This window comes from Lottia gigantea, assembly GCF_000327385.1.
Source record: "Lottia gigantea unplaced genomic scaffold LOTGIsca_141, whole genome shotgun sequence".
Taxonomy (NCBI): domain Eukaryota; kingdom Metazoa; phylum Mollusca; class Gastropoda; family Lottiidae; genus Lottia; species Lottia gigantea.
In genome coordinates, this window is record NW_008707634.1 from 244,859 (window position 1) to 259,059 (window position 14,201).

At 33.8% G+C, this 14,201-nt stretch overlaps 1 protein-coding gene across 1 annotated transcript in view; it reads right to left on the bottom strand.

The window, feature by feature from the left end:
* The window catches only part of LOTGIDRAFT_70062 (hypothetical protein), a gene marked incomplete at both ends in the record, with an annotated part of 3,461 nt that extends 1,883 nt beyond the window's left edge, over window positions 1-1,578 (bottom strand). The window contains one exon of the mRNA XM_009049934.1: window positions 1,502-1,578. Coding sequence (XP_009048182.1) covers window positions 1,502-1,578 — 77 coding nt within the window. The remainder of the gene's footprint in view (window positions 1-1,501) is intronic.
* Between the last annotated feature and the right edge of the window lie 12,623 nt (window positions 1,579-14,201).

Genomic DNA, 14,201 nt, shown 5'->3' on the forward strand with positions numbered 1-14,201 from the left:
TATCTACGTTTCTCACACACCAAACAATATTCCTGAGAAATCTGACCCAAGCTGTAATTTGACCATCATCCCTGAAGAATTATCTACATACACTGACGTATACTGTCCTTTCTGAAAGAACATAAAATAAACTGTGAAGTAAGTGGTAAAAACTAACGTTTATTTCCGTTCTGAAATAGCATTTAATAAGTGGTAAAAACATAGAATTAGTGGTAAAATAAGTGGTAAAAACTGACGTATATTGTATTGTATATAATAACATTAAAAAAGTGGTAAAAACTGACATCTTTTCTGAAACAACATAACATAAGTAGTAAAAACCCTATGCATATTGTCCTTTCTGAACATAAAATAAGTGGTAAAACTGGCGTATATTGTCCTTTCAGAAATATCATAAAGTAAGAGGTAAAAAGCTATATGTATATTGTCCTTCTGTACATAAAATAAATGGTAAAACTGGCGTATATTGTCCTTTCAGAAATATCATAAAGTAAGAGGTAAAAAGCTATATGTATATTGTCCTTCTGTACATAAAATAAATGGTAAAACTGGCGTATATTGTCCTTTCAGAAATATCATAAAGTAAGAGGTAAAAAGCTATATGTATATTGTCCTTCTGTACATAAAATAAGTGGTAAAACTGGCGTATATTGTCCTTTCAGAAATATCATAAAGTAAGAGGTAAAAAGCTATATGTATATTGTCCTTCTGTACATAAAATAAGTGGTAAAACTGGCGTATATTGTCCTTTCAGAAATATCATAAAGTAAGAGGTAAAAAGCTATATGTATATTGTCCTTCTTTACATAAAATAAGTGGTAAAATTTCAGTATCAGGTCCCCACCAATCGTGATGATATAATAGAAACTGAACACCCAATGAATGCAATTAAAGGCCAAATATAATACATTATAGATAAACAGCAAATCTGGTTTATATTAAATATTAATTAAGATATTTATAAGGGTCACAATTAATTTCGGAACGTGTACGGTATTGTAAAGGGTAATACTTGAATGTTCCTGAACGGAAAAACGTAAAAATGAATAGTCATTCTTCGTTCATCATGAGAGTACGTTGAAATAAAAACACAAACCTTTAAATGTAAAAAGCCGTTAAGACTAACTGTAAATATTTTACTGTTTGATTCTAAACCACAAATATACTCCAAGGACCTGAAATTGATTTTCAAAATGACATCGGAACCCTTAGATTCTAGAAGAGGAAATGTCTTTGCAACCAAAGCAACAAAGCCATTTCATGCGAAGCGACGTTGAAACAGAACATAGTCTGTCTTAGCCTAAATTAAATTGGTTAGATTGTTTAGAATACAGTTTGTAAGCCATAATGGTTACAGTTTCCCTGACCACAATCCAATCAAAGTCACTGTATCCCGTGATACTAGAAAGGTGGCCATTGTAGTCAGGGTATAAGACGAAGTTCGTAATAGCTTGACATTGTGAGTTCTTCAGAAAATCTGATAAGATCAGTTATTACTTACGTATTTTTCTGACAAAGAGAATCAATACAGATTGAGACTTTAATGTTGTCACGTCTCCGTAAGCGTTTACTGCTCCGTGAGCGTCTTTTTATTTGTATATGTAGATGTGTAGTGAACTGATATAGAGCTTCACGTGGGGCCACAAACCGCCCCTCTCTTGAATCGAAAACACTACCTTTCATAAATGACCCATCTCCAAACGGCTGAAAGAAAATGATAAAAAAGTTATTGTAAATTATTCCAAATATTTGCTCAAACAGCTGATAGTACTTGATTCTAAATGCCCGTATCACAAGTATACTGATGAAAAACTTCACTAGGGTTCGTTTATGTCAAATGATGAAAAACAGAAAGTGCATTTGATCAAAGATATTAGGTTTGAGAAATTGAGATAATATTCTATTACTGTCAGCTTTTTATCATTTTTTTTATTACAATGAAAAGGAAGGGTTATGGGCAGATTTTTTTATAATTCCAAAAGCATGATATTCCTGACATATCTATGGCAATGTTGAAATCAAAAATGAATTTTGAAATCAAAATATAACAGAGCTGTAAGAAACCAATGGACACTGATTTTAATTACAAGGTTAAAATGTGGTGAACTCGGATATCACAGTAATTATTGTAATAGCTCTAAAATGTTTTAAAAACAAAGAACAATATAGCATGGTGCCGACTTCATTGTTTTAAAGACCAAACTTGAATTGACGAAATTACTATTATTATCATTAACAGGTGGCGTACAGGTCGTCGCGTGCTCGCCTGATAACTACCCAGAACGTGTCAAGCATGTGCCGAGATTCTCATCATCTGTTCTAATGTTTTTATTCTTCCATTATAATTCATTCTATCCACTTCCGGTTGTTACAGAAAGCATCCTTCATGTTTACTTAGTCAACTTCCGGTTAGTGTTGTATTAAAAAAGAGCTATTGAATGACCAGAATATTCTGATTTCAGATAGTTCTTGGATGACATTAATATTAATCGTTTCATATCCTAATCTATTTTGCTTTTTTGAAATCAATGTTTGGATATTTCAATTTTAATGAGTCTAATCTCTAACTGAGTTCGTAACAAGAAACGGAGAATTTTCTACATCATTGCTTATTACGTCTTTAAATATTCCTTTTGTGTCCATACCTTGAAATCATTTCAGTCTGTTTTAAGCAAAACGATAAAGAGATCAAGTTTCGTCTTTGAATATTTGACTGTTTCTAGTTAATAAAATCTAGAATTTGAACGATGCCAGGTGTCCAATGAGCTAGGCTTTGACTTTTTAAGTAAAATCATGTGAAATAAAAATGGTCTTTTTAATTTGAAGGTAAATTCTTTGCACCTGTGTCAGTTCAATAACATAGTAAAGTAGGTCATGAATTTTCCATTTAAGTTCATAATAACTACTGCAATGTCTGAAAACTATTTCACAACGTTAAGTACTAGTTATACAGCAAAGCAGTTTTACGCTGATGATACATCATATCATGTCGTTTCATTATAGCCTAAAGTAGAGCCGCGTTTATCCAGTTGGCAATAATCAAGAAACCCCGATATCTGCACGCTTTTTACTGGGAACAGAATACTTATTTTTTTTTCGAAAAATCGTTCATTATATGATGTCGATTTTATCTATTACACCTGAAATTTCAATTACTTTTAAGGCTTGTGGTAAATACGTGGGCTCCGACACGGGCTCTTGAGAGACTATAAGTAGCGATGACTCGAATTGTCTATACGATAGTTCCTATTAACTATTAAAATGTCTACTTTCGATGTGATTCGAACGACTATCACGAAGATGCTTTTCATATCAGCACTTTCGACCTAGCACGAAATGACATGACACAGTCATAGTAATATTTACCTGATGAAAGTTTTTTAGTTCCATAAACGTTCTTCTAGCGACTACAATATTTTTACGGAGTCGGACATGAAAAGCAGCAGCAACACGTGGTATAAATAACATTTCTTCCAGATCTGGTGGTAGTATGTGACTTCCATTTACAATAGATGTACAGGCATCACACTGAAAAACAGTATTTCAGATAAAAAGCCAAAGCTCCAGGTCCTGTAGCAATACTATTTTTAAAAATTTTCTCGAGATAACCCTCCATGCACCTATGCGCTTCCTTTGAGTTGCCGAGTTTTGAATCTCAACCTCGACAGTTGCTACCCTCTACCCCCCTCTCCCCCCCTCTCTCTCTCTCTCTCTCTCTCTCTCTCTCTCTCTATCTATCTCTCTCTCTCTCTCTCTCTCTCTCTCTCTCTCTATCTATCTCTCTCTCTCTCTCTCTTTTTCTCTCTCACTGCAGAACTCTAAAGAACAATTACAGAACTCAACTTAGGTTCTGTACCACAACAGAGAATGTTAACCACTGGTTATAGTTGATGATAGTTGAGTAATAATCAACTTATAAAATAAAACAATAAAACTAAGGATAGTAACAGGCCCAAATTTGTCAGGCTTGTTAGTAGGACTGTATACAATGTGTGTTGGGGATAGAGACTAAAGAAATCTCTATTACGTATTAGGAATCATAAACATTTATCGACGTTCACCAATTAAAACATTGAAGCGAGTGACAAGTGTGATGATCTAAAGATTATCTAATGATGATGTGTCTTATCATTTACTGGAAGAAATTGCTCATAATCAATACTACTGGCGCCAACAGTCTGGTTCCACAATTTAACACATTAACATCTTAGTTCAAACGTGAGAAATGTCACACGTTTCACAGCAATTAAACAAATAAATCTTCAAGACGATCGCACACGATTCTTCACGTTTGGCAATTTGCGTAAGGAACTTTGATCCCTGGTACCGAAGAATTCCTCTTTTCAAAATCCATGACCCGTATTTGTTAACTAACATCAACTGTATGCAGACGTAAAACTTTCAAAGGAAAAAGGAAAGGATTTTTTGGAAAACACACATGCTCTCTTATCAGTTTTAAAATGGAACATAGACTTATAATATCTTAAAAGAAACATCAAAAAGCTCGGAAAAGGAATGGTGACTACGATACTGTTTCATAATTAATCAAGTAACATACCCGTTCTTTTAACAATTCATTTGCTCTTTTTTCAGCAGCCTCTGAAAAGAAAAAAGAAGGCAAATCTTGAAACAAACGCAATCACAGAAATCTAGTTGGAATGTTTATTTTCTATGGAATGGTTTGTAGATGTCTTCTAGATCAGGAGCAGGAAACATAAACTTTGAAAACATTAGACAATTGAAATAAATGATATACCTTTCACCATCGTTTTAAACTCTTCCATCAATTCATCTCTGGTTATAACAGCACCTGGGGGTCCAATTGGTCCGGGCGGCCCAGGTGGGCCCGGGGGTCCAATTTGTTTACGCTGAAAAATACAAACATAATAATATAACTAGAGTATAATCAAGTATATACCAAACACAGTCTGCTAGCTAGTTAGATCCGACAGTAGTTTGTTACATATTTTAATGATTGCTAAATGATATGGTAGCCATTTAACAATTGAAATAAATGGATGAGGGAAATTCAATCAACAACTTACCATTCCTACTAGAGTTTTCTGTCTTTTTTTCTTCCGTTTATTCCTGGTATTTCTTTTACTGTTGACCCTATCAGAGTGTCGAACGAACTGAAACCAGCTTCCTCTGGGATCCATGGAGGGTCTCGTCACAGTCTCCTGAAGTTACAAATGTTTTAAGTTCCGAGATTGATATTCACAACAACACAATATCGTGTGGAGATTTGTAGACTACAGTCCAGTAGCCTAATTTGACAAAATCGATGTTCTCCCTAGGGATATTCATTAAACAACCAATTGCAGGTACATGTACAGTATTTAGTGGCTCAACTACCATTGGGTCACCAAGTTCACGGACGAAGGGGGCTCCCATCTCCAGAAAAAATTGTCTCAAAGGTTAACACATAAGATGGTTCACAACTTTATCTCTAAGGCCCTACCAATGGCGATATTATGTTATACTGCCTGAAAATCTTTAAATCTTTCATAAAAAGGAATTAAATTGACATACAGAGGGGTCAGAGGGGAATACTGAAAAAGAATTTCACGGGGGAAAGCCCCAATTTACTTAAGTCCACGGCCACTGACAGTATTTGGTCTTAAAATTTGGACTAAGTATTGCTACTTATTTTAGAAATAAACTAAGGGCTACTATTGGTTCTGAAAAGCTAAACTTTTCCCTTCACCAATTTCTACAGAATTAAATTTGTTTATCAATATAAAACATTAGTCTCTTTTTACAATTATAAGGTACCCGAATCTCTTCTCAATATACACAGTTTAGAAAGTCATAAAGTTTGGTGTTTTTATTGACTTTTAACGATAATGAAGCGCCGTCTGCCTAAATTATTACACTACCACACAGCAGGAAGTGACGTCAACATGCAGTCAAGCGCACAGAGGATGTAGTGATACAAATTAGGCCTAATGCCGTTTGAAGCCGACTCACTGACGCTACCCCTGAAGACATCTCATAGTAATTAGGCTGTATGATAATTAATTTTGGCAATGGTTATGTATTTATAACACGGTTCGACCCAACATCCAGTGGTTTGATTCTGAAACCCTGTGGTTTGATTATTCTTTGATTAATCATTAGACATTTTGAACCATCATTATTTATCTTATAAAATATAGAAAACATACATAATCACCATCGAGTCTATTGAACGGTTCTGACTTCACAACCGACTCAGTGAGGCGGATAGTCATAGGAACAAACAAGAATATGCTAAAGTTTTGGCATTTTTGAAATAGTTTTATCTCTATTCTGTGATCAGCTTTCTCGTTGTAAAAGTAGCGTAGCAATAGACCTAAGGTTTCATTCATTATGTTTTTTTAGATATTCAACCGTATTATTCCTTCTTCCACTGTGTATGTCCGAACAGTATTTATCTGTTATATGTTTTGATATTCAAGCGCCTAACGTAAGGTGACGTTTTCTTCGGAATTGAACGACTTAAAACGTTTATGGTCGTTATTAAGAATTTCATGTAAGACGGCTAAGCAACACTGCATTAATAAAAATAAATAAAAAACATTAAGTTATATTCCTTGATGTAGAATTTAATTCGGCAATTTTATCAGAAGTTTCAAAAGTAAAGTTGTTCAGTATAGGATCTTAGGCTTGGACTGCTGGTTTGTAAACATATCGTCTTTTCGCCTTTGTTAAAGATATCTTACTTTGGTCTCTGAATAACTAAGTTGAGACAGGTTTGGTCACAAAAGTCTTGTTAATTAAGCAAGACAATCTTTTGATCATAACGTCCGGGTGAAATAAATTTTACATTAAGATGATCTTGGAGTAATCTCGATAATTGCGTTCTGAATGAACAAATAGTATTAAACACACATAGTTATTACGTTTCGGCCACTGATCTGATCTGTATAAGGTACTCATTTCATGATTAGATATAATGTCGTGTTTAACCACGAGTTAACCTAAAAAAATACTAAATACTTCGATTATGACAACTCAATAAGATTGATTCAAAAAATTAAATTCAAATTAACAGAAGTTTTACAGGTTCTCGGTGAAAATCATGTTCTGCCTCGAATCAAAGATGATCTTTAACTGTAAAATCAAATTATTCTTACACAATAGATTATCTGTTCGCTTTCACATATTACAGATAAGAAATTAAAGTTCATAACTAGAATTAGATTGGAATGTGACTGAAATACTTCCAGTGGCGTACGGTAACTAGATTTTTCATTTGTTGGGGGTGGAGGGTTGGAGGGATAAGGGGGGGGGGGGGGATGTGAACGTATATTGCCGTCGCCAACGTTCGTCCGTCCGTCCACATTTCTTGTATGCACAATAGGGGCTACAGTTTTGTCCGATCTTGATGAAACTTAGTGTGCATGTATATATTTATCTCAGTCAAGTTCGAAATCGGTAATCAGGGTTTCAGAGTTATTACCCTTGACTTAGTAAAAACGCGTTAAATTTGTCTTATATGCATGATAAAGGCTACTCTTTTTATCCGATCTATATGAAACTTGGTATGCAAGTATATACTGAAGAGATTTCGGTCAAGTTTGAAATTAGTAAAAATTGGGTGAACGGTTTCTGAGTTATTGCCCTTGACGTCATATTTGGCTTGTAGGAATTATATGGATTACAGTTTTTACCCGATCTTTATGAAATTTGGTATGCATGTATATATTGATGAGACCTCGGTCAAGTTTGTATTTGGTCATAATGGGATGAATGGTTTCGGAGTTATTGCCCTTGAATTATTAAACACGTGTCAAATTAGGCCTGTAATTCAGGGTAATTATAGGGTGTGCAGTTTTTATCTGATCTTGATGAATCTTGGTATACATGTATTTTTGTCTCAGTCAAGTTTGAAATTGGTAAAATTTTGTTGAATGGTTTTGGAGTTATTGCCCTCGATGCGTCAAATTTGGCTTTAACAGAGACTACAGTTTTTATCCGATCTTGATGAATCTTAGTATGCATGTACATATTGAGATCTCATTAAAGCCTAAAGTTAGTAACAATCGGATGAACAGTTTCGCAATTATTGCCCTTGACTTTGTAAGAAATACGTCAAATTTGGCTTGTAGACACAACAGAGACTACAGTTTTTATCCGATGCGACAATATCAAGTTATTACGAACTTCATACATTAAACCTTGACTGCAATAACCACCTTTCACGTATTAGGAATTAAATGAAATGTAAATGAAACGATTTGATTGGAATGTACGGCAGCGAATACAGCCAATCAGAGCCCTCATCTGAAAAACCGTAAACATAAAGGCATTTTTATACTGATTGGCTGTATTCGCTAGCGTATTTAACTTTATTATTATTTAAATCGCTTCAGTTCGTAATAGTTTGATGTGTAAGATTGTAGTCTTTACGAATTTGTTTCTTCTCAACATGTTGACCGGAATAGTTCTATTGATACTGATAGGTATTTAGTTATACTGTTTACCACAAAATGATAGTTTGAACAGTTTTAAGTGTAACAAATAATATAGTTAGTAGAACAAAGGCGCCACCTACTGTAAACATTTTTTATTACTTTTTAATAGTAGCCGTCTACTAAATCTACTTAGTCTCACTGTCAGTATTTGTTTGTACAATTATACCTTCGATGAGAACCGCCATTTGCTATAATTAACATATGTACCAATACCAAATCATATTTATGACGTATGGAGATTTTACGTCATACGGTTGATTTTAAGTCCCACCTTTAATTAAAACTGGTGTATTTTATATCTAACCTTTAAATAGTTGATTCAGCATCTTCTTGAGATGTTTGTGCGATCTTTCTTGTAATGGACACTCTTATGATTTTAGTTTAACGGTAAACTGGGCAGACAGCATCGCGTACTTATTGCTTAATTTTTCTTCTTCAGTATTCCGACGCTATCATGTATTTGACAGGTTAAAGTAGTAGTGTGTGTTTAAGCAGGAATTATGGTTGTCCATGCCTGTCTCCCAATGGTCAATGATATTATAATATTATTTTTTATAATCTTATGACAAATGTGGTTATTCTTGTTTTATGAAAACTTTTTCGAGAATAGTTAATTCAAAATTTGTTCACCTTAACATTCAGTTTTCGACAATGAAAACAATACATACTTCCACTTCTATAAGATTGGTTTCATTATTAAATATCAATGCTGCCTCTGTATATCTTAACAATGATCAATTAGCATTATTCTCGGCTTTGGATAAGTTCCACAAAAAATTCTCTGTTAATTTACTAATGCCAGGAATTCTGAAATATTGTAGACTGCAGATCTGAGGTTAATGTTTTATATGGTGCCAGTAAAATCTTACAGCCACTTTCAACAAATTACATTTTGAGAAGTTGCTTCTATTACTAAATTTTAACTTAATTTTAGATACTTAACACAATCTGATTTCAAAAAAAGTTAAGGAGAATAAAAAACTTCTGTCCTGTATACAGATTTTGTATAATACACGATTACAAAAATGTGAATGTATATAGCCGTTTGACAATCAACTTCTGTAGCCGCGATAGATTATTGTGCTGGAATGGACATGATGAATTCAGAATGAGTTTGAACTCAGGAACATGTCGATGAACGATTCCTGATTTTTTAAACCATGATTTCGGAAACCCGATTTTGGTATTTGATAACTGCCTGGTAGCTATTATAGCTGCCAACTCTTTGAACATGACCACGAGTTTACAATATATCTGTTATAACCAACGTTCAATGGCATGTTGAACTATACGAATTTAAAAGATAATGTTAATGGATTTCCTTTCATGATACGTGGTATTGCATTCGTCATGATTGATATTTTGGTCTTAGTCCATTGTATAAGATCCCTAGACCCGGAAATTTGATAAATGATTTTTTTCTTTCTCAACGTTCGATAAGGAAATCTTGGCTATAAAATTATGGAATTATAATCTGTATAGCCCTTTTTTAACAGTCCACGATTCCAAGTTCCGAAATTGTTTATCATTGTTGTTTTATTTAATCAAACGGTGAGGCTCGGCATTAGTTATACCTGAAGACAAGTTGGTTTGGAAATCCAATGTGAGCAATGTTTTCGGTTGTTAAAAGACTTACACCGCCTTTGTAGCCTACCACCGAGACAATGTCGGCTGCAATATCAGCTTTATGTCTGAGTTAGTGGCGCTGGTGTATATCTTATGAAATAAGAAACAAACGGATCAATTTACTTTTTGATAATGTTTTATCTTGCAATTCTAAAAGAAAATCCCGTATCCGCCTCTAAATAAAGTATGTGTAAATGAACATCTAATAATTATAACAGGAGACATTGTGACGGCTATCAAACGCTTACTCGACGTTTAATGTGAGAAAATAAGTTTGTTAGATCTAAGTACATCAATTAAATACACGTTTAGACCTAATATACATCGTTCATTTACCTTGTATTATTTATTCAACGTGATAAGTGTATCGCTTTATTATATTAAAGGATTTAATTCTGGCAATCTAACCAAATAAGGTTATTAGATCTATATACCATATACTATATACGGAATAGATTTTTTAGCATCATTAAAGCGAAAAATTTGGACAAATTACATAGTTTAATTTGCATTTTCTTCGAATTAAAAACATTTTTTTTTCGCAATCGGAAATCTGTAAACAAAATTCTTGTCCTCTAATATTTATAGTATAAAGCCGCGAATAGACGAGGTACGGTATCTGATGCGGTGTACAGTGAGGAATAATGGATACAAATGAAAATAAATGAAGTGAACACACGATTCGTTTCTTCTATTTTCGTTTGTATCGTAATCCTGCATCGTACATCGCACCGGACACCGTACCTCGTCTATTCCCACCTTTAGACCTAAAATCACCTAAGTATTAACCTCCGTCATGATAGACGAATGATACTTACAGCTTCTTCATTGGTGCTTAGATTAGAGTAATCATCTTCACGTTGGTGACCTGGCAGCTGGTTATTTAACTCTTTGTTCGTTATATAACTATTTTCAAACGTCAAGATACAAACTGGTAGAATTGTTAATACACAAACAAAGTACAGTACTAATAATCCACTTCCCATTTTGATAGGTGTGAAATAAAGAGTTTAATATCCGAATCACAAAATATCTCAGTCCTGTACTTTAAACATGAAAGCTATGTATAGATCTACTCGTAGAAAAATTGTGAAGCAATATTCAACAAACTACAGCGTCAACACAATCATCAGTCAAAAATTGTACTTTTAACATTGTACATACTTCACTAAAACTCCAGTCTTCGAGAATTTCTTTATCAGCACCTAATTAAACACAAATTGGGCTGTTAACTCTTTCAAATTTCATCACCGTTAATAAAATAATATATTGTCATAAAACGTTGGTAAGCACGAAATAAAAGTTGCCTTGATGGCAGTGACTCAAAAGAGGTGCCAGATATTGGTCAGGTTTTATTTCAGTAAGTTTCCGTATAAATATTACGAAAGTTTATTCCACTTTTCGTGTCCATCCATTTATTATTGTTGAAAAATGATATTTTTTCATAGCATGCTAAGCTTTCATTTGTTTTAAACACAATAATTTTCACGAATTTCCTTATTTCTTAATCCAAGTTGAGTCGTACAGTGATTATATTAACACTTGTTTTAATCCAAGTTTAAACTAAGTTAATCTCATGTTGAATTTCGACACACGGAAATTCCAATAATTTCACTTTAGCAACAAACAGCTGACTGGTGTGGTAGCCTCGATTTTATTTAATCGTCTGCTAGCAAAGTTAACTGTGATCGCGGACTAATTGGAAAAATAGCGCGTGTTTTGATTCGATATTAAGCGATATTTAGGCGGAAGTGACTTGTTTAGAAAGATAATAAAAGGTGAAACTGATTTAAAAGTTGTGTGGAATAACTGATACTTGTAGTCTTTCATGCAATTTGAATCTGGTTTTTGAAATGACTAACTAAAGGGACTTTTAAAGGGACGGTTCACCACCCGTTTAACCAATCGTAGGCCCCTACCTTACTCTCCTTAGAAGCGAGAACTTTTTAGCTAAGCTAATCAGTAATAGTGTTCACAACTTACCGTCGAAATTTGAGCCGTATATTATTTCAAATCCATCTGCGCTTGAAAATTAAAATGACGACTCGCCTTTCTTGATATTGTGCCTTATATACAAAAGAATGATATCGAAACAGAAAGTGAAATTCTAGTTTGAGGTATTTTTCAAGGAATTATGCAATTTTCGTACATTTCTAGTAATTCTGAGGACTATTTAAATAAGTAGAAACTTATTACTCGTAACTATCTACAAGATTCTGATATCTAACTACTCGGTACGTATTCTGAGAACCCAGCTATTAGTAGAAACTTATAACTCGTAACTATCTACAAGATTCTGATATCCAACTACTCAGTAACTAATCTGAGAACCCAGCTATTAGTAGAAACTTATTACTCGTAACTATCAACAAGATTCTGATATCCAACTACTCGGTACGTATTCTGAGAACCTAGCTATTAGTAGAAAGTTATAACTCGTAACGATCTACAAGATTCTGATATCCAACTACTCAGTACGTATTCTGAGAACCCAGCTATTAGTAGAAACGTATAACTCATAACTATCTACAAGATTCTGATATCCAACTACTCGGTAACTAATCTGAGAACCCAACTATTAGTAGAAACTTATTACTCGTAACTATCTACAAGATTCTGATATCCAACTACTCGGTACGTATTCTGAGAACCCAGCTATTAGTAGAAACTTATTACTCGTAACTATTTACAAGACTCTGTATTGGTATTCAACTACTGAGTGACTAATCTGAGAACCCAGCTATTAGTAGAAATTTATTACTCGTAACTATCTACAAGACTCTGTATTGATATCCAACTACTGAATGACTAATCTGAGAACCCAGCTATTAGTAAAAACTTATTACTCGTAACTATCTAAAAGATTCTGTATTGATATCCAACTACTTAGTGTCTAAATTGAGAACCCAGCCATAAGTAGAAACTTATTTCTCGTAACTATCTAAAAGATTCTGTATTGATATCAACTACTCAGTAACTAATCTGAGAACCCAGCTATTAGTAGAAACTTATTACTTCTAACTATCTACAAGATTCTGTATTGATATCCAACTACTCAGTGACTAATCTGAAAACCCATCTATTAGTAGAAACTTATTACTCCTAACTATCTAAAAGATTCTGTATTGATATCCAACTACTGAGTGACTAATCTGAGAACCCAGCTATAAGTAGAAACTTATTACTCGTTGCTATCTACAAGATTCTGTATTGATATCCAACTACTGAGTGACTAATCTGAAAACCCATCTATTAGTAGGAACTTATTATTCGTAACTATCTAAAAGACCCTGTATTGATGTCCAACTACTCAGTTACTAATCTGAGAACCCAGCTATTAGTAGAAACTTATTACTCGTAACTATCTACAAGATTCAGTATTGTTATCCAACTACTCGGTAACTAATCTGGGAACCCAGCTATTAGTAGAAACTTATTACTCGTAACTATCTACAAGATTCAGTATTGTTATCCAACTACTCGGTAACTAATCTGGGAACCCAGCTATTAGTAGAAACTTATTACTCGTAACTATCTACAAGATTCAGTATTGTTATCCAACTACTCGGTAACTAATCTGGGAACCCAGCTATTAGTAGAAACTTATTACTCGTAACTATCTACAAGATTCAGTATTGTTATCCAACTACTCGGTAACTAATCTGAGAACCCAGCTATTAGTAGAAACTTATTACTTGTAACTATCTACAAGATTCAGTATTGTTATCCAACTACTCGGTAACTAATCTGGGAACCCAGCTATTAGTAGAAACTTATTACTCCTAACTATCTAAAAGACTCTGTTAGTTGGTATCCAACTACTCGGTACGTAATCCGAGAACCCATCTATTAGTAGAACTTATTACTCGTAACTATCTAAAAGACCCTGTATTGATGTCCAACTACTCAGTAACTATTCTGAGAACCCAGCTATTAGTAGAAACTTATTACTCGTAACTATCTACAAGATTCTGTATTGATATCCAACTAATGAGTGACTAATCTGAGAACCCAGCTATTAGTAGAAACTTATTACTTGTAACTATCTAAAAGACTCTGTATTGATATCCAAGTACTCGGTAACTAATCTGAGAACCCAGCTATTAGTAGAAACTT